At 37.3% G+C, this 26,929-nt stretch overlaps 2 protein-coding genes across 12 annotated transcripts in view; both read left to right on the top strand.

Annotated features, from left to right (window-relative positions):
- The window catches only part of Alpha-catr (alpha-catenin related), a 54,092-nt gene extending 38,084 nt beyond the window's left edge, over positions 1-16,008 (top strand). For 4 of the 6 annotated variants that reach the window (XM_077407472.1, XM_077407474.1, XM_077407471.1 and 1 more), the window contains 8 exons: positions 2,623-2,886; positions 3,220-3,471; positions 3,932-4,091; positions 4,178-4,296; positions 4,447-4,776; positions 7,361-7,567; positions 8,152-8,674; positions 9,784-9,918. In XM_077407472.1, coding sequence (XP_077263598.1) covers positions 2,623-2,886; positions 3,220-3,471; positions 3,932-4,091; positions 4,178-4,296; positions 4,447-4,776; positions 7,361-7,567; positions 8,152-8,544 — 1,725 coding nt within the window. In that variant the 3' untranslated portion in view covers positions 8,545-8,674; positions 9,784-9,918. Of the gene's footprint in view, positions 1-2,622; positions 2,887-3,219; positions 3,472-3,931; positions 4,092-4,177; positions 4,297-4,446; positions 4,777-7,360; positions 7,568-8,151; positions 8,675-9,783 lie in introns of all 6 variants that reach the window. The other 2 variants (XM_077407476.1, XM_077407475.1) reach the window with 2 other exon arrangements.
- Positions 16,009-18,693: 2,685 nt separating this feature from the next.
- On the top strand, positions 18,694-25,756 carry LOC143898031 (uncharacterized). 6 transcript variants are annotated; one of them, XM_077407056.1, is made up of 10 exons: positions 18,694-19,136; positions 19,570-19,635; positions 20,790-20,957; positions 21,028-21,187; positions 21,484-21,555; positions 21,671-21,799; positions 22,139-22,243; positions 22,983-23,255; positions 23,396-23,488; positions 23,571-25,756. In XM_077407056.1, exons 1-10 carry the CDS (start codon positions 19,057-19,059, stop codon positions 23,679-23,681), a joined length of 1,257 nt encoding a protein of 418 aa, XP_077263182.1. In that variant the 5' UTR covers positions 18,694-19,056; the 3' UTR covers positions 23,682-25,756. The 6 variants fall into 6 exon arrangements, with proteins under 6 accessions (XP_077263182.1, XP_077263184.1, XP_077263185.1 ...); XM_077407057.1 differs by having other exon boundaries at positions 18,696-19,136; positions 21,683-21,799; XM_077407058.1 differs by lacking the exon at positions 21,484-21,555 and having other exon boundaries at positions 18,695-19,136; positions 21,683-21,799.
- Positions 25,757-26,929: the final 1,173 nt, after the last annotated feature.

The raw sequence follows: 26,929 nt of genomic DNA, 5'->3' as shown, positions 1-26,929 counted from the left end.
ACTGATTACAGATTAAGCATACCTATTTCTGATGAATTCAGAAATTGATAATTCAAAAATAGGTATGTTTAATCTGAAACCACGGTTACCAAATTTTCTCAAAGAAGCGACTGCATCATTTATAAATAAAAAAAAAAATAACCGTAAATGTGTAATCTTAGTTAAATTTTAATTAATAAAACAAAAATACAAAAGTTTTTTTGGTTAACCACTTACCTTCAAATCGTGGGATAAAATCGGTGAATCCCCACGCAGTCAATAAATCCTTCGTATATTGATCCATATATCACAAGCCACGTAACACAAATCACAAATATAATATGCGATATAAACAAGCTCGACAATGACCTGTTCGCGAGAAAACGATATAACAAACGAAACTCGACGATGAGTTCGCGAAAAGAAACGCGTAAAATCACATATGTTGCTTCCTCAAGATCAAAAGAAGAACTAACAGCCACAGCGAGACATTGACCGCCTAAAGGCAGAGTAAGGAACTTATAATTTTAAAATAGATATATTGATAATCTGAAATCAGGAATTGATAATTCCGAAATAGGTATGCTTAATCTAAAATCACGGTTACTGAATCCGTATGGAGTTTTCAGATTAAACATACCTATTTCTGAATTATCAATTCCTGATTTCAAATTACCGACATATCGATTTTAGATAACGGATCACTGATTTTTGAATTGTCAAGTTGGAAACAGAGTTGTAACTCAAACTTTTCTATAAAACAAATTTCGAGTTAACAACCACAATTCAATTTCACTCTCTTAATTTTTAAATTTTACGTCCACAAATTTAGGTTATACAAATAATGTTAATTTTAATTTGGTTAACCAAGTTATGTAGGTTATGAACATGAGTTAAGGTAATCGCATTTGTAAAATGATTAACTCAACTTTCCACCGACAACTGATATTTGCAAAAATGTAATTAAAATTTAGAGTGACAACCGTCCTTATCCGTGACGTCACAGTCCTCTCTTAAGCGATATTTCTATTTGACCCCGCGTAACTAAAAATCGTAATTAACTATTCTATCTATTTCAAAGATGTTGAAGTTATACTAGTCAATTCTTTCAATTAGTTCTGTCGATATTCAGTTACGCAAAGATGATTTTCACTTAAGGGACACTAACCAAAATGCAAAGTTGCTTAACTATAAAAATAACGGCCCAAATTTTTCATACTTTTACGTTTACGTATCGCAATATGAGCGACGTAAGAGGAATAAATGTATGAATCAAGGTGAAAGAGAATTATCCGCGGGACATGCCGACCGAAAATAAACTGCTTTACCGATTGCGAGGCGATTTTAATTAACTGCTAATTAAATCATCGATTTATAAACATTCACATTCATGTCTATCTTCCACGATTCCCAAATATCAAAACACGATTAAATAGGTATGTACAACGAGGTTAAACGTACGACGCGCGACGCGATACAAGTCAATTTGACGGTTGCGAAAAGCGAGATCGTCCGAAAAAATGTAATCGAAAGTCAATATCATCAAATGCGATATACCTCGGTATCCGTATCAATTTCGCGAAGCCATGTATATTAGCATTCGATATATCAGAGTTTTTAATCTGGACCGCCGGATTCGTGTCTCGCTCCGTGCTGCGATCCGATTCGAATGACTCGGAATGACCGTTGTTAAGTGTTTAGCGTTTGCGCCGCTACTGCCGCTAGGGCGCTAAGTACCTACCGCGCCTCTACCGGCACCGGCTCGAATCTCGTCACTCTCGTGTCTCGTCGCGCGAATGTAAACAAGGCCGCGTGCCAACCTACTTCTTCTGCCCAAACGTACGTACGAATAGCTTTAAAAAATCGTGAATCGTAAATCACCTCGCACACCTCAAATTTTGTCCTAAAATTAAATAGATAAACATTAGAAATTAAAATGCTGGCGAATATCGTGATTTCATAACGAGAGTTTATAAAAACTCCAACCGTCATATCCAAAACCAACGATGAGAAGTTTTTATCGCGGAAGCGAAATCGTAATCTTCGTGCCATAAACGACACGTCATACTTGTCGTAAAGATTGCGAATGATTATTCGCGCATCGTGCCAAATTGTGCGCTCGCATTTACATATCGGCACTTTGACGCGCGCGCGGTGCTTTCGTTCCGTGCCAGATTTTTTTTAGCGTGAGATAAATGCGAGGAGGAATATTTTACGTGTACTGCCGGCGCTTCCGAAAACCTCTCGAGGCTTGTTGGGTCACGCTGAACGACCTTTAACCGTACTAGAAAAATACATATATATATCCTTGTATTTTACACTTAAGTACTACCCGCTTTCTGATGCGCGACATAATCGATTTTCGAGTGATTGTAGACAACCTGATCAAGTGGAACGCTCCCGAGCGTGGCATCTGGCATCTCTCTAAAAGATTTAATATTATTTGTATCGTGTCTAATATTCATCATCTCTGTCATCGGTGTTTTCAAACATTATAAAATGTGGTTGTGCGAAAGTATCCGGACTCGTTCGTTATACAACTACTTTTAAATGTTGAAATAATGAAGAAGGTTCTTTTGCACGAGGGAAGGAATTCACAAAATACGAAAAAGATATTTCTTTTACGTTTGCCGTTACTTGCAGAGTCCGCAGCAGGAAGACTGGGATAGCAGTACCGTTTGCTCAGCTTTGAAACACTTCGAAAGGCTCGTCGAAACAACGAGGATGACCCTACTGGGACCGGGCTGTCGCGAAACACTTACATCGGCGCTCGAGACAGTGGTCGAGAGAACGCAAGACTTCACCGACAGCGCTTATACGAGTCACGAGCACAGAGAAAATATCCTTCTGCTTTGCGATCGCGCGAAACTCGAGCTCAATACACTCTTGCGGATCGGCAATAGTATGGTGAGTTAATAGAGTTTTTGCTCTATTTTGCAAGAAAATGCGCGACTAAATGTTATTTAATAATGCTCGTGTAGGAATGCGCAGAAAAGTCTAATACTGTACTGATTGTGCGATAAGACTTGAAATGTAAAATTAAAACATAATTTTTAATACTACGTAAGTATACGTAACTTACCAAAAGAAATTAAGTCAAAGAAATTAGTTTGCGATAAATTCTATTCGTTGGATAAAAACGACGGAATATATTTCGAATAGCGCGATCCAAATGAAAAATATTTCCTAATAAATTGAACAGCGATAAAATATAAAATAACGGGCATCGCGTTCCGTCAGAATTACGAGGGCGGCGGGGGTTCACCTAGCTCAGAAATGGAACAAGCGGTAATGGGTGTGTTACGGGCGACCAGAGATCTTCGCCAGCAACTCAGCTCGACGACGATGGAACAGTCCGGCGATCTTGGCCAAGTGACAAAAGCCGGCCAGGAACTCGTGTCAACGATCAGAAATCTCGCGTTGGCCAATGACATCGACCGTCTGCAGGAGAGCAGCGACAGGTTCCACGAGTATATCGAACACATTCTCGAAGTAAGCTCCCAGACATGGCCCACGCACCGCGTGTCCCCACTCCCCACGTGCCTTCTAAGCTCAAAGCCCACAATTAACGGGGTCTTTTCGAGAAATATTATCGACTCACGAATTGATTCTCACGGTAAAAATGCGCATGCCTTAATTTTGCATCGAGTGGTTCCAAAATATACATATTTATTTACTGGACAATAGGCATAGTACGCAGTGATTCTAGATTATAATCAGTTACGGCACTTAACTGGATTTATTCCACGCCTAACTTTAAGTGAATTAGTACGTTAGTACTAATTTATTACCAATGTCCGACGTTAATGGTAGATCTTCGTGACTTTGAAATAATTTTATCAATACGATATACACAAAGATTAGAATACACGATTGATTCTTTCGATAGTCTACGAATAAAATTTTTTATTTGTTATATACAATTCTCATTGCAAATTATTCTTTTTTCTAGGTATGCAAACTTCTAAGACACGTTGCACTTTCGGAATCGTTGCAAGTGTCGGCCAAGTTCACGGAGATCAACTTAAGAATATATGGTCCTCAGGTAGTAACGGCCGCGCACACGCTAGCTAGGCATCCCACCAGTAAGATAGCTAAAGAAAATCTCGAAGGTAAGCCATATAAATACTTGAATAATCCACTGAATTTGTAACAACGATATTTGCTCATTCATTTAACGTTTTTGTATGTTTTACAGTATTTGCTGACATGTGGCAATGGCTCATGACTGACGTGACGACAGTAGCGAAAGATGTTTTGGAACTCAGTCAAAACCGGCCAGAGAAGCAGGTTTACATGTCTTTGCCGCGGCCAGGGGTACGCATAAACAATTATTTCCACAAACGATCAATGGATTATATATATAGAATATTTTTTTCTAATTAAAAGAAAAAAGAAAAATTCGCTATTTGAGTTGTTTCTCGTCAGATATGACGAGTGAGAAATAAATAGTATGATTCGTTTCAGAAACACGGCACGACGAGCAAGCCACTGAAGCCAGTGCGGTTGGACAGCGAGGAGCAGGCGAAGATCGCCAAAGCGGGTCTCGAGATGAAGTTGATCACTTCGGAGATGGATGCCGAGACGGAAAAATGGCAGGAGAGCGGAAGCGCTCTGGAAGAGAACAACGACATTGTGAAGCGGGCGAAGAACATGTCATCGATGGCATTCTCGATGTACCAATTCACGCGAGGCGAAGGTGCCCTGAAAACTACCCAGGACCTGTTCACCCAAGCTGAGTATTTCGCCGAGGAGGCAAACAGATTGTACAAAGTTGTGAGACAATTCAGTTACCAGGTACGTGGCGGCCGGCTAACACGCCGACGTAGATCGAAAAAGAGATGACACATGTTTTTTTAATTGGACTGATGTTGATATATCTATACATCACCCTTACTTCTATGATCATTCTTTTACCATTGTTTATTATACGGATTCTATATTGGACTTGATTCCGCGTTTCTTAATCCTCGCTATATTGGAAATCTTCTTACTTATACATTACGCTATTGAGTTTCGTTTCTTCGTAAATCGCAACGTCGAAGCTGCATCGAGTCTGCACGAGAAATTTACTCATATTTTAATTCACGCTATTATTATCAAATATTCATTGGTAGATACTAACAATAATCGTTACTATTTCAATGCTCGATAAGAGAATATTCATCGTAGAAATATAGAAATATTCGCATATGTTTTATCATACGATACGTTCAAAGTAGATACATACATCGGTATGTTGATACATACTACTTAATTTTAGTTGAATTTTATTATAAAGCTTAATTTCTGATTAACACTGATTCGAGAAACACGAAAGTGAAATATCGAAATCGATACTATGTATCGTAACTCTTCCAGTGGATAGAGAGATGACAAAATTAAAAAATTAGAATATTTCAACAGATGTAAAAATAGAAAATATCAATTGTATGAAAGCTTTATACTATCTTGTTATTATTTTATGCTGCTATAAACGTAGCTTCCAGACCAGAAGTAGCTTCGACATGCGTTATTAGCGTTAGACATGTTCGAATTAACACGTTTGCTACCCTATTTCGAACCCCTCCTAGCTAGGCCGAATATATATAGTCACCTGAAACCACTTTGGTCTCTCTTTATACTCTTCTTAAGAGAAACAACAAGACGCGCTAACCTTGTAATATATTCTGTATTATATACAATCCTTTTTATACCCTCGCTCTTGAATGCCTCCATCCAGGTAACTTTTTCTCTCTTTACTTTAGATCCTTTTGAACTAATAGATATCACTTTCGCCTTAACAAATCACTGTCTCTCTCTCTCTCTCTATTTCTCTCTCTTTTTGCGACGTCAATGTTCTACCGTTGTTGAATGTTGTCATTACATTTGTACATAACTATGTTTGTATACGTATTTTACTATGCAACATATCACGCACGTAGACTTTCCTATTGATCGTTACGAATAGCATAGAGAATTATATAAAATGTGAACAAGTATGAAGATATTGGAAACAATTACAATTAACATTTAAGAAAGAGCTATTTGTCATCATAAACTGATGTGACGATTCATTATGCTCATATAAAAATAATGTCCAAATGTAATTAATATTCAAAAACTCGCGTTAAATTTTAAACTTTCTGTTTGCACTGTGATTCTCGGGATACGATTTAATTGTTTTGAAAATTGGAGTAATTTTCGCGTGTCGTGCCATTTCAACTGTCATAATGAACGTTTATGATTTCGTTAGTAAATCTATTTTATGTACATACATACATTTACGACTTTTTGTGTACGATTAGTAAGGTGTGTTTTAGATGCTACGGGAATGCTTCCGTCTATGGACGACGTCTATGTGCATTGTGGTCCCTCTCCTTCCACTATCTGGGGCATGAGTATTGTGTCTCACAATTTTTGCTAGCTTCCATTGCACGTTCTATCACAATATTCGTCGACAAATATCTATGTACATAATTAAATACTATTGTAATATATGTATTATATGTTTCGCCATAATATACATAATATTAATCAGATATCGAAAATTAAATTTTAAGAAAAATTAAAATCTGAAACTTATTCGTTTCTTCTCGAAAACATTTGATCATTGATATAATATTTTGTCTCGTAAAGACAAAATTCACGTGAAGGAAGCTTGCAAAAATAACAAGGTCTGTACTATTTCACTGCCACTTCACACGGTCACTTTGATATTCTATATCGAGAAATCTTTTTATATTCCGTTGAAAGTTTTGCATTGTGTTCTCCTAGGACAGATAGACGAGATCTTTCTGTTAACTTCTTAGATGCAAACTTCTGAGTATCTACATAATACACAAAGTATATTTATTATTAGTAATTTAATAAACTACCGACAATAGAATCAGGCATCTTGCTTTACAGAATCTTTAAGAAATGGGCTGAATATGAACAGAAGTAATATCGTAAGATAAATGCGTTCAGAAATTTTCAACGATTGTTAATCTATATACTCGTCAACCTGTATTTATTTTATAATATATAAAATCGTAAACATATTAAAAGTAGATATAATAACAAATGCTCCAAGTTATTTGTTCGAACTTATGTGTATACCTGAATATCTTAATAATATGAAAATGATTATTAAATTAAGCATTAAAGAATAAAAAATACTTCTTAGATATACATACGTACAATACATCGAGAATAAATATAACATAAAATTTTAATTTTAGAAAATTTTATTTTTCAATCAATATATTATTATTTCAAAACTACTATTATTATTAGTAATTCAATGCTAGTGCCAAATGTTTTATGCATTATAGTGGGTCGTTGAAAATTAAATGCAAACAAGTTTATCTTGCGATACGAACGAAAACGTAAGTTTGTATACGATGTTACATGGGTGCAGGTACCAGGTGGGCCGCACAAGAAAGAACTCTTGGAAAATCTGGATCGAGTGCCGACGTACGTTCAGCAACTGCAATTCACCGTGAAGAATCCTACCGTCGGCAAGGCCGCCACTTTTACGAAGGTCGACAGTGTCATACAAGAAACGAAAAATCTCATGAATGTGATCTCGAAGGTGGTCGCAACGTGTTTCGTCTGCGCCACAAAGGTGAGCCATGAGAATATTCGATATGCCCAATTAATCTATTTCCTAAATGAACGAAGACACGCTTTTGCGCGATTTTTTTCTATGACTGAGGGGTTGCCTGTATTGGATAAGTTTGTGTATACGGTCCAAGTATATTTTTATTCACGATATATCTCACTACTGTGTTTCTTATAAAACGTCAGCTAATTGAGCCAATTCTATATTTACAGGTAGCTTTAGCCCTTCGGGGCCATTTATGTGTATTGTGTATATAAAACGATAACAGAGATATCTATGATATATATATACATAATTATGAAAAATGACATTAAAAATTATTTATGAAATAATATAAATTAAGAGATTATGAAATTCTCTTTAGAATGTATCAATCCTGTGCGAATGTTTGTTGTATCGGAACATTGATCGCCATCGGCATGAAATATTTTCATTTTTATCGAATCAGCGTTTTCATATTGCGAGATCGCGTTTCAAGTATTCGCACAGGTGCCAGAGTCGAATTAAGCCGCAGAGACACGCGTTCAGGCTAAAAAAATCGATTGTATGTACGTCTATCGCCTTCCATTCTTATTCTCACCACCTAGCACAATCTCGTCATGCCGCAATACATGGAGCTCAGCCCGACGACGGTGCCCGGTCAGGCCGAAGAGGATTGTTTGTATCCGATTAGCCCGCAATTGTTGCCCTCCACGAGCCCTTACGTGCAACCCCATCCATTCACGCCCGCGCAATTTCACAGTATCCTGAAACCACCCCCCAGCCTGAGCCTGTCCCTGCTCCCCTTCAATTACAACCCGGGGCACCCCAATGCTGGGCTGTCCCGAAATTCCGGCTCCTTCATGCATCCGTCCGTCTTACCGTACACAACGCCCGGAACGCAGCAGCCATCCTACTGCCTGCAGAATCTGCAGCTTCTCCAACTGCAGCTGCACCACGCACAACTGCAGCACTTAAAACACGCAACGCTACCGAGATAACAGCAGCCTTGCGTAATACGTCGTGCCGTAGCACGTGGCACGTGGCACGTGGCACGTGACACTGTCGTTTCACGCGCACGCACGCACGCACGCACGCACACGTCGAGAACACTACATTTTCTTCGTACAGGTTCGACCTTGGTTTCACATTTCAGCTTCTTCGTTTTATTTCGAATCACCCGATTTCGAATTTCGATCACGCTATATTACATCGAATCGTCGTAATTTCGTACTCGCAACGCAATAACACGTATTTTTATCGCGACAGAAAGATTGCAACGCTGTCTCTTTCCTTGGCACGAGTTTCAGAATGATGTTCACGATACATAGAGATCGACAGATTGTTTTTGCGATTACCTAATTCTAATCATTCGCTATACTTGTTGAAAAGTAACGTTACGATCGATATTACGACGAATCCATTGTCTTTTAGCTTTTAACTTCGCGGCTTCTCATTCTTTACCTTACTCTAGACTTTATTACAGCTGACATTAACATTATTTTCAGCTTTTTTACTAATCTTTTCTTTCTTTTTAAATAACTCGCGTGTGCACCGATTTCACTTCGATTTAACGATACAACACGATATACCCGTGACAGATCTACCCAGTGATATGATCATGTAATCGATTTGAATTAATCCATTTTCAGCTACCTTTACAGGAATGGCTACACCATGTATCTCGTAATAAAATCTAATATTTCTTCCTGCAATAATCTCAAATACTCTGACAAACAAGTATTTTATTGTTCGGCGCAATAAAAATTCTCCAAAGTAATTATGTATCACGTAAAATGTCACATTGAATTAAAATTAAATCGTTGTATCTTTGTCAGAGTATACGATCCTTGTTACATACTAGATCACAAACAGACTCGCCAAGTATGACGGCAAGAGCGTAACAGTGCAACCGCACGCGCGCGTGACATCTTCTCGAGAATATACATATATCTAACATATCTCTAATAACTTTCGAATGCTAAAACTTTGGAGCATAACATTATTATCCTTCGATCGGAAGCTCGTGGGAAAACCGAATGGAAATTCGGTCTTAGAGACACGCATCAATTTTTCGTGTCAGATGTTCTAGGACCTAGGACTTTCGGCGAGCTTCCGCTCGATATCTTTCGATCGCCCAAGTGACCCCCGCGAGCGAGAGCCCGGCGCGCGGCGCGCGCCGGGGGCTCGCGTCTCGTGTACGATATATAATAACCTTTCGTCTTCCTACGTCTTTTCAGTACAACCTGGATTTCCGAGGTCTGTCGGCGCGCGGGGCCGGCGGCTCGCCGTACAGGGGCGGAGAGGGCGGGGGAGCTGACGGCGACGGTGGCGGAGTTGGCGTCGACGGCAGCAAGACGGGCTCCGCCCCCGGCAGCGACCCGTCCGTCTGACAGTTTGGGATGGCCCGACGGGCCAAGGGGGACGCTCGCCGCACCCGGGTTTCCTTTCTGCTTTTCTAGGGAGAACCTCGCCTGCCCCACCGACCATCAAAGCGACGTACACGTCGACCGGATGTCGCGGAATTGCCGTCAAGAGCTGTCGGCAAGTACCGCGACGACCATGCGTCGGGATACAGTATTCGGAGGTGCCTCGCCTGGTCGGGATACGTTCGCCGTCAGTTTATCGCGGAGGCGACGTATTGCGCGTAGTAACGGTATTTGGAACCTGTGCGTGAGGAAAGTAGCGTTCCTCTGGACGCCCTGATGATTTGGTATTTGAAAGGAGAACGGATTCTCACACACACACACACACACAATTTAACGCCTTCGCGATGTAAAATGAGAACGATCGCGAAAGTGTTGACTGTGCAAAAGAATCCTGGTTGAAACGTTTGGATTGATCCAGGCCGGTCATATTATTACATTTCAACCAGAGACGACAGTTAGTCTCGGTACTGATTAACGACTTACGATAAAGAATAGGAACCCATGTACTTAAAATATTGCAACGGTTCGACGTGTTTGGACAATCGTTTAAAGCGTAACGATGATGCTTGGTCGACGTGTACGTTTCGCCAAATCGTTTACTTGTGTACTCTAACGTCTATAATAATGAAAAACAGATTTACACGCTTCTGCCGCTTTAACGAGCAGGTTCTCATGTCTCAGACGTACGTATTTTTGCTCGAAAACAATGAGTTGGGAGCGCTTATTTATATACGGTCGAGTTCCGCCGCGCGTGGCGATCGAGGCGTGGGAAAGCGGAAAATCGAGCCGAGCTGGTATCACGTGGTGGAGTTGAGCGCGAAAGTGGCGGATAAAATGTGCGCGTCTATATAGTTTGCGAAATTGTTCCTTAATTCGATTACGTGATCCACGCTTTGATCGTTGGCAATATATCGCGATGAAAATGTCGTTAAAAATATCGAATAGCAAAGGCTACTCGCGAGCAATGAAATCCATTTATAATATGTCTTAGCGTAATTAAATTACGCGTTTTCACGTTTTAGTAATAAAACTTCTCAGAATGAGGTTACCGCGGCGTTACATTTCACCGCTGTTGCATTAATAACAGCTTCACTTTTCTGTTGTTACATTTGAAAACGCTGTGTTTAAGAACATTATTCCGTAACATACGTACATCGGCTTAATGAATTACAAAATTAAGCTTCAATATATGATTACGACTACGAGCCCTAAATCAGCTTAGTTTATTTTAACGCAGTACGTTTTGTTACGACGACGCTAAGCTAAAGTCGCTCAATACACTTCCGGCGTGTAAGGACATATCTCGTAAATACTTGGAACATCTCCTCATTTCATTATCCTCGCGGGAAACGCGGTGAAACTTTTCGGCCAACATAATATGGCTGCGCACAAACAAATCATTCTTCCATATCGAGAAGTTGGTGCAACGACAATAATTAACGAAATGTCGATCGCAGTGCCTTTTAGGTGTGAAAACTTTGTCGAAACTTTGCCGAGCTCCAACCTCAGCTCCCGAAGTGTTACGCCAACTTCGGTAAACAGATTATGCAGAGAGAGAGAGAGGGAGAGAGAGAGAGTCGCATTATATTTGCGAGAAAATAGCTCGCGCATATATACATACATACATCTGCATGACTTTAGCGCGTGATCGTCAAGGCGTACTGTATCCGCGTAAAGCTTAAAAGCTCTCTCCACTCGCGGAAGCCGACGAAAACCTTTAAGTATAGTGTGTGAAAAGCGTTCTGAAAAACCACGCGCCAACGAACGGCTTTCCCTTCTCTTGCGTTGTATTCAATTCACTAGCTAATTAGAGAAATTTTAACAGTGGCGGTCTTTAAAATCTTTATTTTACTCTCGAGATAAAAGATACTCTCTTTTTTTACATTCGCTAACAACTTTATCCGCCATTCTTTAAATTTCTCATAGCAGATCTACGTATCCAAAGATACAGTCTTTATAAGCACTGACCTTGCAATTAAAAATCGTTTTAGACAAAATGATCACTTTCACACAACCGCGGTATCTACAAAAAAAATAACACCTGTAATTGTAATTCGCCTTCGCAGAAATAAAAAAGATCAAACAATCGTGGGGCAGGAGGTCTATCGAGGGTGACCTGGGGGCGGCAACAGGGCGGTCAGGGATGTACTTTGTGGCAAAGACGTACATTCTGTCACCACTCGAGATCGCAAGCTGCGAATCAGCCTAATTTTCGTCGCTTGAGCAAAACGGACTGTCCGATTTGACATTTGTAACCGTATGAGTATATAAAAGTTCTCGCGAGGTCATCGACGTCAAAACTCCTTCTCGATGCCACAAAGAAAAACGAAAAATGACGACAATCACGCAGAATCGCCCAAAGATTAAAGAAGCGATTCGTGCCAAATATTGTATCGAAATACCGAACGCGATCTAACGAATCGGTCGAACATGTGTACATACAATGCGTGAGGACGTGAGGTAACGATGAAGATAGATTCTCAAGCGCCACCACGATGATAACATCACGCGTTCCCGAAGAGCTCGAAATTGTTCTATATTCACGGGATACCCAAAAATTCCAACATGTTCGAAACAAATTTCTAGCAATACGTAATAGAGAATTCACCCGAGTAGAATCCGCGTCAGTGAACTGCAATCGGGCGATTGCAGTCGTCGAGTTTCCTTCGTATACGCGAATGCGCGAAAGACCGGAGAATTACTCCAACATGCGAAATCGCCGTGATTGAACACGGTTTCACGACAAATAAATGCTAATGTAGAAGTTTCACGATTTTTCCTCGATGTGCGGCAAGATTCGCGAGAGGCGTGAGAAAATTTGTCGGGCGATTCTTGCATAATCTACGGTTAATGTTTAACCGTGTTTCTTGCGCGATATAGAACGCATATATATCGTATGCGTATAACGATGACATCGGAATATGTTTCCGTTCTTACCTTTTCCTTGAGAAAGAAGGAGAATAATCGACGAATCCAGTCGCACGTTGAGATCGCGAGAGAACTGATCGCTGTAACAAGATAAAAGTGAATGAGCGATAATAATTTAATGATAACCTAGTATTATTAATGTTAAACCCGCCGATTACGCGGCGGCAATCGCGACGTCTGTGTATATATATATACAACGTTAAGCGTACGTAAATAAGAAGATGCGTCGACCATTCGTGCATTTCACGTATGTACCTACGAGTAAGTGCGCGAAAGAACACACTGTTCTGCGTGTGTGTATTATACAGAGTTTGCGCAAAAAATAATCGTCTTACAACGCTATAGCGCGTATCCATCACGATCGCTCAATCCGATTTAACGCTAGAACGCCCGCGCGCGTTTCCTATTTCCCTTATAACTTTCCACGGATTCCGATTTGTCAAATGCGATTTATCGCTTAGCATCAAACTGTTGAGAGTGAACGATATATCAATGCTTATAAACTATGGTAAACAATTGATATTTGAAATCGTTGATAAACCAATTGTCCATATCTTCGGGCATTAGCGCGAAATTTTTCGTTTGCGCTGCATGGAACGATCTTAAACAAATAGATTGGCCGCGTGGTATTACCTCATACCTCGTACGAATCGATCGAGCCGAGACATCTTCACGAGTTCCTAGAGTATAGAAATATTAACTATCGTCGCTATTATCGCAATTAGGAAAAGATATGGAGTTTGCGAATCAAACATTGCAAATTGTAATCTGGCGTGAAAATTTTAACGTACGCGTATTGCAATTGCGGACGCGGACACGCAAATACACATGGATACATTTACGCAGCGATTTTGTACACAGACTCTGTATCATACGTTATCGCTCGATAATTAGACGGTAATTTAGAATACGTTCGTTAAGATGGTGAGTAAGTTCAAATTTTTTTTGTATGAAATGGCACGAATATTTTCTATGGGGAAACGGGGGCGAGTTCGATCGTAAATGTTGCGTTTTTATTATTTTTTATTGCCCGGTTTACATCAACGGAATGGATGATCGTCGCGCTATAGTTGGTTGCGCGATATCTACGCCGCGGAAAAAAGAGAAGCTCGCGAAAAAATATATTGTTAAACATACGTACCTATATGAACAATTCCTACGCAATAATATACGATGATAATACTTTCTCGTGAGTATAAACACGAGAAAGAGAAAGAAAGAGAGAGGGAGGAATAAAAAAAGTGAGTAAAAATGAAGATATAGCTTTAGTACATTCGTATATCGTAATTCGAACACATTCGCGAACGATAATACATTGTTATATTTCCTCCCACGTTTTTCGTTATTTTCTACAAAGTGGTTCTTTCGTCGCATACAATATAACTCGATCGACATTAATTTACATAGAGATTATTGATCTTTGCATAGCGAGAGAGAGAGAGAGAGAGAGAGAGAGAGAGAGAGAGAGAGAGAGAGAGAGAGAACTCTTGGCTAGTAAAGTTCACTCGCATAGTACCGTTATTAATGATGATAGTATAGCAGTTTAAACGCGAAAAAAACGCTTAAAATCACGATCGAAATCTATCATGATCAACCGAGATCTCAGATGAGAGGTGCCGAAATTCCCCCCACGGTGTCAAGTCCGATTATTTTTGCGTGAGTGTGTTGGGAATTGCGGTGTTAAAAAGAGTTCTCAATAGTTTATGCGTGTACGTTGTCCCTAATCCAATATAGCGGAGAGTGGGCCTGATTGGCTGCGCAGATAATTTGGCACATTGCTAATACCTCTTATATACGATGAGATTGATCCTTATAAAATTTACCATTATCAATGTCTCGGATTGCCTACACAGCCCACCAAATCCATTTTCCCCTATGATACTACCTCAATTTTCGAAATTAGGTGCTTCAGATTTCTTCACGATAAAAGATTGTTCATAGCATACGTACGCGCATACTCGTCTCACGTGCGCCCCTAGATATAACATATATTGGATATCCCAAAACTATCGCCTTTTATTTTAACTGTGATCAATTTGGAGTCAATTTTTTCTCAATACAAGTTTTTCTGAGACTTAAGACGAGTTGCGACAAAACTTCTAAAATGTGACTTTTTATAAATCCGGCTGAAAAAGGAACAACTTTAAATTATCAAAGTTTACGTCATTAAGAAAACAGTGCAATAGTTCTGGAATAGTCTCTATAACGAACACAAGAAATGACGAAAAAAAAGTCTAACGGCAGGAAGAATCGTTTTTTCAATATAATTCGTTTTGAGGAAAAATATTTATTTAAACGTATAACGAAGATATTTGATATCGTATATTTTGCTTTTGTTTCAAACGATTAATATGATTTTTTTTTCTTTGAAAGAAAATCGTTACTATATCGTTTGCGCTTATCTTATCTGAAGGAAAGTAATTTAACATTACTTTGCACAGCCGTTGCAGTATACATTCGCAGGTAAAGCGACGTGAGCGACGTCGATTTAGTCGAGTAAACTATTAATTTATTTAAAATTTTACTTATTCACGTATATGTTAATTATTGATCGATTAAATTTTTGGTTTTGTCGAGCTATTTTTGAAATTTTTTTCTCTTAGGTTAATTAAAAAAATCGACGGCTCTAACTCACGTTTAGGGCAAAATAATATCGTATTGCTCGCAAGCTTTCGAAAGAAATACGGTCTTCCCATCGATGCTTGATGTTTTTACGAACTTTCATAAAAACGACTTTAGCCGAGATATAATACGCACACGCGTAAGCGGTCACGTAGCAAGGGTGAAATTTTTATGAAAATATATGTATATCGGTATATCTAATTTATCTCGCAAGGGTAGGTTCCGACGCTTTGCAGTTACGATAAATTGAAAGACAAGACGCTTACCCCTATACCTATATATGAATAATTGTCAATAATTAATTATCGAGCGTTTTTTCATTTATATGAAAGAGACGAGACAAAGTACCGATCTATAGAGAAATAATTAGCGTTTAGATAGATTTCGTACTTCGTATATTTAATGACATTATTGAATCATTATATATCGAGTATCGTATGTACCGGAGCTGAAGAGGACAATGAAAATAAACTATCGTACCCGAAACGTAAATGTGCCGCTGACTTACCGAGATGCCAGTCCCATTATGTCCCACGTAGGTAATTTCGCTCCCGCACCCGTCGAACGATCCATCGTCCGTTTTACAGTCTTTACACTTATAAAGATGGAAAGCGCGTCTATAGTATCTCGTTCGAGCGGTATATCACGAATCGATCGCGAAAGATATATATTTACTCGGAATATATTTAATAAATATACCGCGATACACTCGCCCGATATATTAACTCGACACTCGCGGCACTCCCGACGTTCACACTCGCGATTCACTTCTCCGACGAGAAAAAATTTCACGAATAAATCCGTCTCGGTAAAATACAAATATCCAAACCAAATTGCGCCGAGACAGTCCGATATCTTTTCCATCGCTTTCGACGCTTACTTTTGCGCATACAAATATCATTCTTGACAATTATAATGCAAATTTAAATTCTCAGTAACGTAAATTCGTTATAATAAATATATGAGACTCGATTCTTATAACCGCGAACGACTGTACATTATTAACAAGCAATGTTATATTTCTATGTAATTTACCGTGCGTCAAAATGTAAAAAGGAATATATATAGAAGACTTTCGCGATTATATAACGCATAATTTCATTACTCTAGCAATCGCAATATCAACAACATTGAGATTTCTGCACGTTTCTAATCTACGAGCGTGGCAGCGAACCGCGCGGCGAATCAAAGTATAATCGCGCAGTCACATTTTAATTAGTGCGAAATCTTATAAATAACCACATTAACTATACGTATGTACATCAAAATTTCACGTTTCAAATCTACAGAGCTACGAGAAATAATCGTGATCAGTGGAAATCATTATAGTTAACATTTTAATTAGTTCGCGCACAAAATCTATATTCCGTAAATGTAACGATCACAATATTAACTACACTATAATTTCGCGTTTTCTAATCTACAGAACTATAAGCGTGTACTAAGCGGTAATCGCGGCTAATCAAAAAAGGATCGCGACTACCGCTACGCGCAACACATATAAATTACTTACTATATATATAAATACCTTCAATTACACATACATAAATATTGTATACTTGAATTAAATCATATTAAATATCGCAACGACAACGTTAGAGCAGCAGTTGTCGCGAGAATAAATAACGTTCAGCTGGAAAAATGATTACGATCGTGGCTAATAATTATCGATATATTTCACATAACTCTTTCAGCATATAAATAATCTGCGGAATATCCGTATCGCGTATACCCCAATAATATTACGATCGCACCAAGTTCGCTTGATGGACGCGTCGCACATTATTCGCTCTATCGATGCCATATCGTCAGTTTCGTCAAGCGAACTACGCGCGATCGCAGTTGTTGCTTGTACGATAGAATTTTGTGATTAATTATATGCGAACAAGTTAGCTAAAATATATACGATATAGCATATACGTAGCGGTAAACGCGATTATTTTCTGAAACGGTTACACGCGCGCTTACCATTTCTTCCTCCTAAAAAATTAATGCTACATTCGTTTCTGTTATAAGAATCATTTGTCTCTTATCGCGTTTAAGTAACGTTCGTGTATTATATATCTAATGACGTTTCCATTAAAGGCGCAATTTCAAGTGCCAAAGTTGTTGATTACGACCCTACGAAATGACGCGTACTTATTTCTTTTGAACAAAAAAGAGACGTGACGCCATCTCTCGCTCATCCAACGTTATCTCTGTCGAAATTTGAACTCGGTGCGATTTTACGCCGACGTCGCCGACGAAGCGGACGAAGGTCGACGCGGCGACGCGGCAACGCTCCACGATCGGCGAGGCACGAGGCACTACCTGGCGACTCCCGACTCGACGAGAAAAAGACCGCGAAAAAGTCTGGATCACCGCGGCGGCCGCGCCGCGCATCTGCCGTCGCTCCGCTCCGAGGCTTCCCGAGGTGCTCCCCACAGGCGATCGAGATACCACAATAATGTCCCGAATGTCCACGATGCCTCGATAACGCCACAATGTTCGGCCGACGTTAATTCGGCATTCGGCACTCCCGATCCGACGCGACGATTCACTATTCGCTTCCGACTTCCGACCCAACCGGCTCCGCTCCGCCGCCGCCGCGCGCCGCTCTGAAGGCTCTGGCGACTCTGGCTGCTTGCGGGAAACGGCGCGAAATTATTTCTCCCGCGCATGCGCGTCGCGTTTGAAAAAGTCAGTAAGGACCATTTTCGAGTGTCGCTGTACTACATACATCGTTACCCGATGGTAACCCGCGACCCGCGACTTATCGATTTTTTCTCTAATTTCTCTATTTTTTATAAATATAAATATAAATCAACCAATTGAGTCGCTCGATGAATTAATAATTATTTAGCGAGAAGATCGACGTTTTTCAGGTGTCGCAAAGAATTAAAATGTGGTCATCGAGTGAGAATCTGAGACCGAGTCTAACATTTTATTAACGCAACCAAACGTACTCGTAGATACTCGTAGTAGAGAGTTAGTAGCTCGTATGCTCGTAGTAATCAGTAGCAATTTCGTAGCTCGTAGCCTCGTAGGGTAGGTCGCCGCGGTGCAGGATGCAGCGCGCACAGCGCATGACGACGTACGGCCGACCGACGCCGCGACGCGGCGGACGCGGACAAGCCGACGCCGACGCCGACGCCGACGCCGACGCCGACGCCGGCGACGCCGCCGGCCGCGTCGAGGAGAAGCGGGCGCCCGCGCCGCGCGCCGGGCAGTGGGCGATCAGTGAAAGCATTTGCAGCGCTAGCCTACTTCGCGGTTCGCTATTGCAGATTGCAGTTCGCGACTAGCGACTCGGCAGTGACCAGCAGTGACGGTAGTGTCGGCTGGTCGGCACTCGGCACTCGGCACCATCGACGGAGTCGACAGTCGACAGTGAGGCATCATGGCGATCGGTTAGGGAAGTCAGCGCGCATCGCTCAGAAAATTTGCCGTGAACCCGTGCACGATCACGGTATTCGTGATTATCGTGAATCAATCGCATCGACGTTCCCGTCAGATGACCGCATATCGATCGAAAGTCGAAACGCGAATGACACAATGGTGAAGTTGACGGAAGAGATGGTCGTGGCTCGCACGCGAGTGTCTGACTTTTCTGCCGTAAAGAAACTCAATTGCTGGTGAGTATTTATATCGACGACAGGTCTCTTTAACGGTATAACGTCCCGAACGTCCGTACGCGACCGGCGACGTAATTCACGGCGACTCGACTGTCTCGGAGCGATTAAACGCGAAACGCGACTAGACTCGACTTTGCCAGTTTGCCTTTTGCCTTTGCCACGCGGAGAAAATCGTGCGACAAGGTTGTCAATGTTTTCTACGCCGCCCCATACCGTTGCGAAAGGATACGTGGAAAAAAAAGTACTTGACGAATTCTGCGTCTAGTACGGTATATGTTGGGAGTAATGTCGAGCACAGCTAAATTTTACAATTTATTTTTATTTCTATATTCCTAGTTCTTTCATCTCGTTTGAAATTATTTTGTGTAATAAATCAATTATAACAATATTTTCCTCTTACTATTAAATTTTATTAATATATTTTTTTACACAGGGGAACAGATATAACAGACGTCGGCATCTTGAGAAGAATGAAGAATGTGGAGGTGTTGTCGTTGAGGTAACGCTTATATTGTAAGGTTGAAACTTGTTAAAATGGTTGAACGATTATCGAAATGAGAAAAATAAAATTTTATCATCTATGACACTTTATTTGTTATATAATATATATTACGTTTACGCGAGCGTTACTTCTGTAGTAACTTACGATACGTCGCTCGTTAAATTATCGTAAGTTACTACAAAAGTAACGCGTAAACGTAGTATTTGACTCGATATAGTTTTAAACATTTTAGCTGTTTGGTTGGTTAAAGTGTCTACGTTAAAGGTTTTGCCGTAAGTTTTTTTAAACAAACCTGTGTTGCTTTTATACGTTTTTAATTATTGGAGTACATTATAATGTTTAACGTACAATGTTTATCGTATTTTTATAAATAAATTCGATTTTATTTTAAACTCACCTTATTTTGCTTGAATAATCTTTAGTCTTTAAATCTCTCGCTTAGCTCGTACAATTTTGAATAAAGCCAAAAAATAAATGGTTACGGTGCTTGTTAGCGAACGCTTTATTACGCAAAAATTTAAATCGTTCTATTGATGATCGTGATCTAAGATATTTTTCATCTTACGAAAACATAGAAGCTGCGACGTATTCCTACTTTGGATACGATTCTATTAAACTCATGGTCACAACCCACAACTTCAGAAGTTGTTCTGCCCACGCGTGCTTTGAATTCATTGTGATTCGTCTGAGTAATATTGAAAAGTGTATAACGTAAATATGAGAAGAGACTTTAAAAAGAATCTGTTTTACTTATATTTACTTTATTTTGCTATTTTAAACAAACAATCATAATTACGATAAGGCATATAATTTTTATACAAAGATTAATAATTTTTTCCATGTAATATTAACGAAGACAAAAGTATGTGATACAATGATATAAATTTTTTTTACGTTAGCCCAACTTGATTAATATTACTCGTTTTATATTATGTATACGTGTGCGAAATAAAAATAATGGGTTAACAAAGAGTTTTCTGTATCATATTATAATATATATAAATTATTGTATGTAAATTTTTATTGAATATTAGTAATGTTATTTGTTGTCGTTTAAAATAGAGCATGTTGATTTGAAATTGCTTAAGGAATATAAATCTGTTTCTTTCTTTATCTGAAATAAAAATAATAGCATTTACATTTATTTCTAGCATAAATAACATTAATACACTTGCCGATTTTCAATACTGCCACAATCTTCAGGATTTATTTATAAGACGAAATAATATTAAAGATTTAAATGAAGTTTGCTATCTCCAAGGATTACCTAATTTACGAAATTTGTGGCTCGGTGAAAATCCATGTGCGGAAAAGGATGGGTAAATATTTAAAAGTAGATGTTGTTGAAATGAGAAATTATGGAAATTTTATAATTCACTATTTTGATAGATATCGATTAGCTGTACTTCGAGCTTTGCCAAATCTTGAGAAATTAGATGACAAGGTAGTGTCACCCGAAGAAGTGCAAACTGCGATGACGATAGGTCGACCTTTAATACATCCTCTTGAAATAGATGCTTCTCCACAATCGGATGTAGTAAGCCCAGAGGTGAGAACATGTTTTAAATAATGTATAATCATAGGAAAGAGATTAATGCAATACTAAAATACTTTTCATATGCAATTAATATTCACGTTATTTCATCAATAATTTTCTATACTTTTTTGTATGCTTTACAACTTAAGATTAATAGCTCTTTATTTAATTGTTATTAAAACTTATTTTGATAGCAGATTATGTAATTAATTTAAAAAATATATATATATAATATTTGTTTAATGCACTTTTTTAATCATTGAAATGCTAAATCATTCAAGTGCTAAATGACATTTATACTAAATTAGGATATTGCGATTGAATATATTGAAGAAACTGAATTGGGACGATCTAGGAGGTACAGTTCTTCTAGTGATCAGGTAATAACATAAATTAACATATTCTTTAATTTGCTCTCGATCACTAAAATCGATCATTTGGCAACTCACAAGATATAATGTAATTATTAAAATGCGGCAATATGCATACTTGTAGAACTTTTTTCAGAGAAGCTTCGATGAAATGCAACATACTCGTGAAGAATATGACCCTGACAGAAGAAACGCAAATTATAATGCGTCATTGTCACATCATTTCTCACAAAATAATCAATATGCATATGAGGTCAGTCATACGTATCGTCATATGCGTCATATATAGGAGTAAAAATGTCCTTTAATAATTATTTCTAAAAGTAAATAACTTTTATTTATTAACAAATTGTAACTATTGCGCTGGGAAAATTTCTTAACGTGTTATAATACAATTTTTATAATGCGATATTTTCATATTAAAGTAAAAATATGTAATTAATCCATTAATTTGAGAGAGAGAGAGAGAGAGAGAGAGAGAGAGAGAGAGAGAGAGATGGTACTGATCATATTAACTAATTAAATTAAAAGAGTTAGATTTCAAGTATGACTATAACCTAAAGTCTGTTTTATCGCCTGATTATACTAACAGCTACAAAATGGGCAATCAAAGAATCGGAGCAAAGATGAAACTGTGTGTACAGAGTCACGCAGCAACAATGAGACTGTGGCCGCTAACACTCTTGAAATATCCAAGGTACATTTAAGTACAGCGCATTTTTTAACATATTTGCGATTCTAGTCGTTCATATTATCCATAATATAAACGATTAAATACGTTTCATAATCATATCTCGGTAATACTGTCATTGTGTATATTACCGTTTATTAGCAAGTATGATTAGATCACTCGAATTTGACATGTTTTCCGGCTACATATCACTTTGTATGACTCAGCTTAGGACATTTAATGATGAGTAACTTTTTTTTTATTTTAATTGTTTTAACATATCTAACACATTTTTACATTGACCAATAAAAGTAGAAATAAATAGGACTCAATAATCTAATTTATGAAATAAAATTTGTAAAACTTACACATTTGTTCTGACTACACTTATATTTGGAGGATATAGCCAATAGATAGATCGGAAACGATAACAAAGTTTGTCATTTGCAGAATAATTTGTTTTTGTAGTATAATTATGATGAAATATAAATAATTCTATCAAAAGGGACAAATATGAAGATCTTAAATATACGAAAATTTGATTTAAACTAATCTAAATAATCTAAAACGTTTAAATCCGATTGTGTCGTATATATTATTATATATATTCAGAATAAATAAAAGATTAGTTTTTTTTTATCTATTAATATTTTATACCAATAATATGAGATGGAATGTCTATGACTAAAATGTAAAACAATTCTTCCAAATACAGTTTACATAGTACACATTGCCTGCAATTATTTTATAGAAAATGATGTTTTAGGATTACGATGAACGTCCAATAGTACAACGACATAATGGAGATTACGATGAAAGACGAGCTTATTCTGAGTACAGTGGAAACGAAGTATCTCAACGTATGTATACACCAACACCGCAACGTACGCAATATGCTGTCAATGATTTAGCAGATGACAAACGTAATGACAGAAATAACTATAGCTATGATGAAAGAACAAGATTAGAATATGAAGATTCGCCACAACCTCCTTCAACGCCTCAAACGAGAAGGATGGCAACTCATCATAACGAAAGGGTTAGATTTAAATAAGTGTATTATTTTCATAAAATATTAAGTTTAATGCAGCCCATAATATTTAGCTGAATGTAAAATGGCATATAAAATGTTATATATAAAAAGCTTTTAATAAAATTAGTACGTTTTATTATTTACAGGAAGACACGAATCAAGTACCCGGTTGGATAAGACATCCCGAAAAGGAGAAATGCAGAAACCAATTTCACTATCACAGGCGGCCAGTAACGAGGGTATGTTTTACGGCATTTTTTTAAGTACGCTTGATTAAAAATTTGAAGTATTTACTATTTTTAATATATATTTTTCTTTTAGAATTCAAATATATTATCTGCTGTTCTGTGCTTGGTTAAGGAGTTGGATTATCCAAGTCTGGAAGTGGTAGAAATGGCTGTTAGAAATCGAATGGATGAACTAGAAGAATGATGTTTCTGACACCGTCCCCAAAATCCACAGGGGACGGTCGCTCTCTCCCATATCGGCAGCGTGTCTTCTGTTCCCAGCCCAGAATTCTCTGATTCGCTTGATTCTAACACAACTTTAAGCCAATATGCTAATAACGATGGAAATTACAATAATGACGAACATCGCATACTTGACCGTCAGCTACTCGAAGAAAATAACGATAAAAGTCAAAATCGACGAAATGAATCTGCCGAAAAAGTTTGCTCAACACACAGCCCGAAAACAGTATCGATTGACCCGAGCCCAAGATTGCTCGGAAATAATCAATCCATGTGTAAAATCAAAGATTCCGTATTGGATAATTCACCATCGAGAAATCATCACGAGAGAAAAAGCAATGACGTAAGACGTGTAGCGAGCAGTGACAGTATTCCTCGTGGTAATTATAACAATGTCATTTTGAGCCAGGGATGTAGAGTTTTAAGCCAAGATTGTGTAAGAAGATCAAAAAGTTCTGATGTTAAGAATACAGTCACGCCACTTCGTTATATTCAATCGGCAAAAGGAACGTGGACATATAATTTGTAAGTTATGTCGACAACTTGACAAAATCTTAAATCCTACTAATAACCAAAATCTTCTGTAAATGCAATCAGACATGATCTTTTCGATAAAAACGAAAAAAAAGCAATGAAAAAATTCGGTAATGGATAAAAGACTTAAAAATTGAAGATTGGTCTCGTCGTGTTATTTCGTAGGAAAAGTCTAAATACATGTAAAATTTACAAATAATTGTGATATTTCTGCAATGACTGAAGAAAATGTAATTATCTTCATGTATTACGTGTACATTTAACAACATGTTACAATCGTCATTTCTGTTAATAAGAAACGCTAAAATCAAAACTAATGAAATTTGGTTTCAGCATATCTGACGATTGATATACGAGTAATTTTATTTAACAGCCGTTAAGTTTTTCCAAAGTTTTATTGAAATAAATTTGTTAAATATATATTAAAACAAAATGTATAAAACATTGTTTATGTATAATACAAAATCAAAGATAAATTATATGCGCTATTAAATATTTTCTCAGTAAAAAAGTATTTGGAGTTTTTTTAGAGAAAGAAAATTATTTGGATCGATATAATAGTTTGTTTGAAGATCAATGTTGAAAAAAATAACAATTTTTACGTTAAAATATAATACGAGTAAAAAATAAATGTATATATGTAGAAGATGATTTTGTACACGGATAGTATTCCATAAAAAACACTTAACTGTACATTATTTGCATGTAATCTGATAATTTATAATCAAAATATAATCTGCATATATCGATGTTAAAAAATGTACATACACAAGCGAAAAACTAAATTCCTAAGTATTACCACTTTCTTGTTATATTACTATTTTCTTTAATTTTATTATTTTATTACGGAGGTGTACATTAATTTTTTAAACAATATTGCAAATAATTAAATTAATTTTGTTACATATATGTAGGATCAAACAGTATAAAATTGTACTTAAAATAGAATAACAAGCGAGAAATAACACTGTAAGAATGTATATTATATATAGATTAATTTTAAGCTGACGAACAAGTATATAAGGACGTATTTTTTGAGACAAACCTTCCTTATATTATCTGCTAATAGATAAGAAAAGCAGAAAGAAAACAAGGAATTACATTTCTTCTACAGACAGTACCGTTCCATCAATTCAGCCAACAACTAATAATAATTAGACTTAAGACATTTTATAACAATGTAAAACACAATGACTTTTGTTATCCAGAACCGTCCACTCACATTATTTTATAACTTGTAAACAATATTACTTTTAATGTATACAATTACATACAGATTTTATATATTATTTAAAAATTTATGTAAAAAATTTAACCTTGAATCATGAACAGTGTTGTAAACTTGTGTTATCGCATTTATATGTATCAACCTTGTATCTCTTCGAAATCGATATTTTCCATACATTAATTAAACATTTTATTATAACTTGCCTAAAAAGTGGAAAATTATATTGGTACTCTATTGGTATCTATAATATAAAAATATATATAAATATCAGTAAAGCATGTGTATATATATATATGTATATATGTATGATCTTCTCTCCTCTTTGATTAATTTTTATTTTTATACAATCGTTGACACCGGTCATAATAACTTTATGAGCAACTTGTCGAATTAATGTCGATTGTACCATAATTTTAGAAATTTTTTTTGTATTTCGTAGTTACAATTAAAAAATTAGTAAGTAACTAATTTTAAATACATATAAGTATTTTTGATTTATTACGATTAAAAAATATATTTCCCTTTAGAGAACATAACATCTTTTTCATTATAATGAGAAAGAGAAAGAGAGAAAAACCAGAGGTACTCGAGGTTATCTCTCTCGAATCGCATCGCAATATCGCAAATTCGCAAGAGTCGATCTGTCGGTGTCGGTGTAATATCGTGGAACTAGTGTCATGTCATAAGAGTCCACTCGGCATTGCTTATAAAAATGAACGTAAAAATGCGAATAATCGAAATACGTTGTCACTTTACGAGAGAACGCTTTGCCTAAACGAGGCCAACGTCTTGACTTATGCTTATTATGCTTATTTTAATATTATGTAACGATTGTTTGTACGTATAGTACGTATACTTTATCGAGTCCTAACCTCAACCTCAACAAGTGTGATGCTCGTTTTACGCGGACTCCAGAATTCAAATTCCCTCGTTGTGTTGGGTGGCCTCGCTTTGTGCCTCTTATTTATGATTCAAATAAAACAAATCTATAATAACAATCAAAAATATAACAGATATCTGAACTATAAGCAATATGTGAGATTTCCTTATATTTACATAAATATTAACAATCGCCCGCATATAGTTAACATCTTTATTTATTCTGTAGTGTGATTTTGAAGATAAGACACATTTGACACATTTCATACATTTCTAGATGAATGAAATAGCGACAGAATTGAGGGCAGTAGTAAAATCCATCAACAAATCATCCGCTTATGTTCATCAATTAAATGAAATGCTTACAAAGTATCGCGAAAGAGAGTCAAAGAACGCATCAACGTCAAGAGCTACTGTACCATCGTAAATACCTTAGGAGTTTAAATTAAGGTTGGTAAATTATATTTAAATTACAAGAGCAGGTTGTGTACTTGTCATTTAATTTTTCTCTCAATACTTAAATGAATATTGAACATTGTTATATAACTCTATTCTTTCTCTATGTATTA

The sequence above is a fragment of the Temnothorax americanus genome, unplaced genomic scaffold, assembly GCF_048541705.1.
Source record: "Temnothorax americanus isolate GAGA-0224 unplaced genomic scaffold, ASM4854170v1 Scaffold22, whole genome shotgun sequence".
Classification (NCBI taxonomy): domain Eukaryota; kingdom Metazoa; phylum Arthropoda; class Insecta; order Hymenoptera; family Formicidae; genus Temnothorax; species Temnothorax americanus.
The sequence above is the reverse complement of the archived record's forward strand: the minus strand, read 5'-3'. Positions and strand labels throughout refer to the sequence as shown.

Bases quoted from the DNA above. Each gene is read 5' to 3' on its own strand.
- LOC143898031 (XM_077407056.1), top strand. From the start codon at position 19,057: ATGGTGAAGTTGACGGAAGAGATGGTCGTGGCTCGCACGCGAGTGTCT. The intron at 20,958-21,027 runs GTAAATATTTAA...CTATTTTGATAG, and splicing joins CCATGTGCGGAAAAGGATGG to ATATCGATTAGCTGTACTTC. The intron at 23,256-23,395 runs GTTAGATTTAAA...TATTATTTACAG, and splicing joins CAACTCATCATAACGAAAGG to GAAGACACGAATCAAGTACC.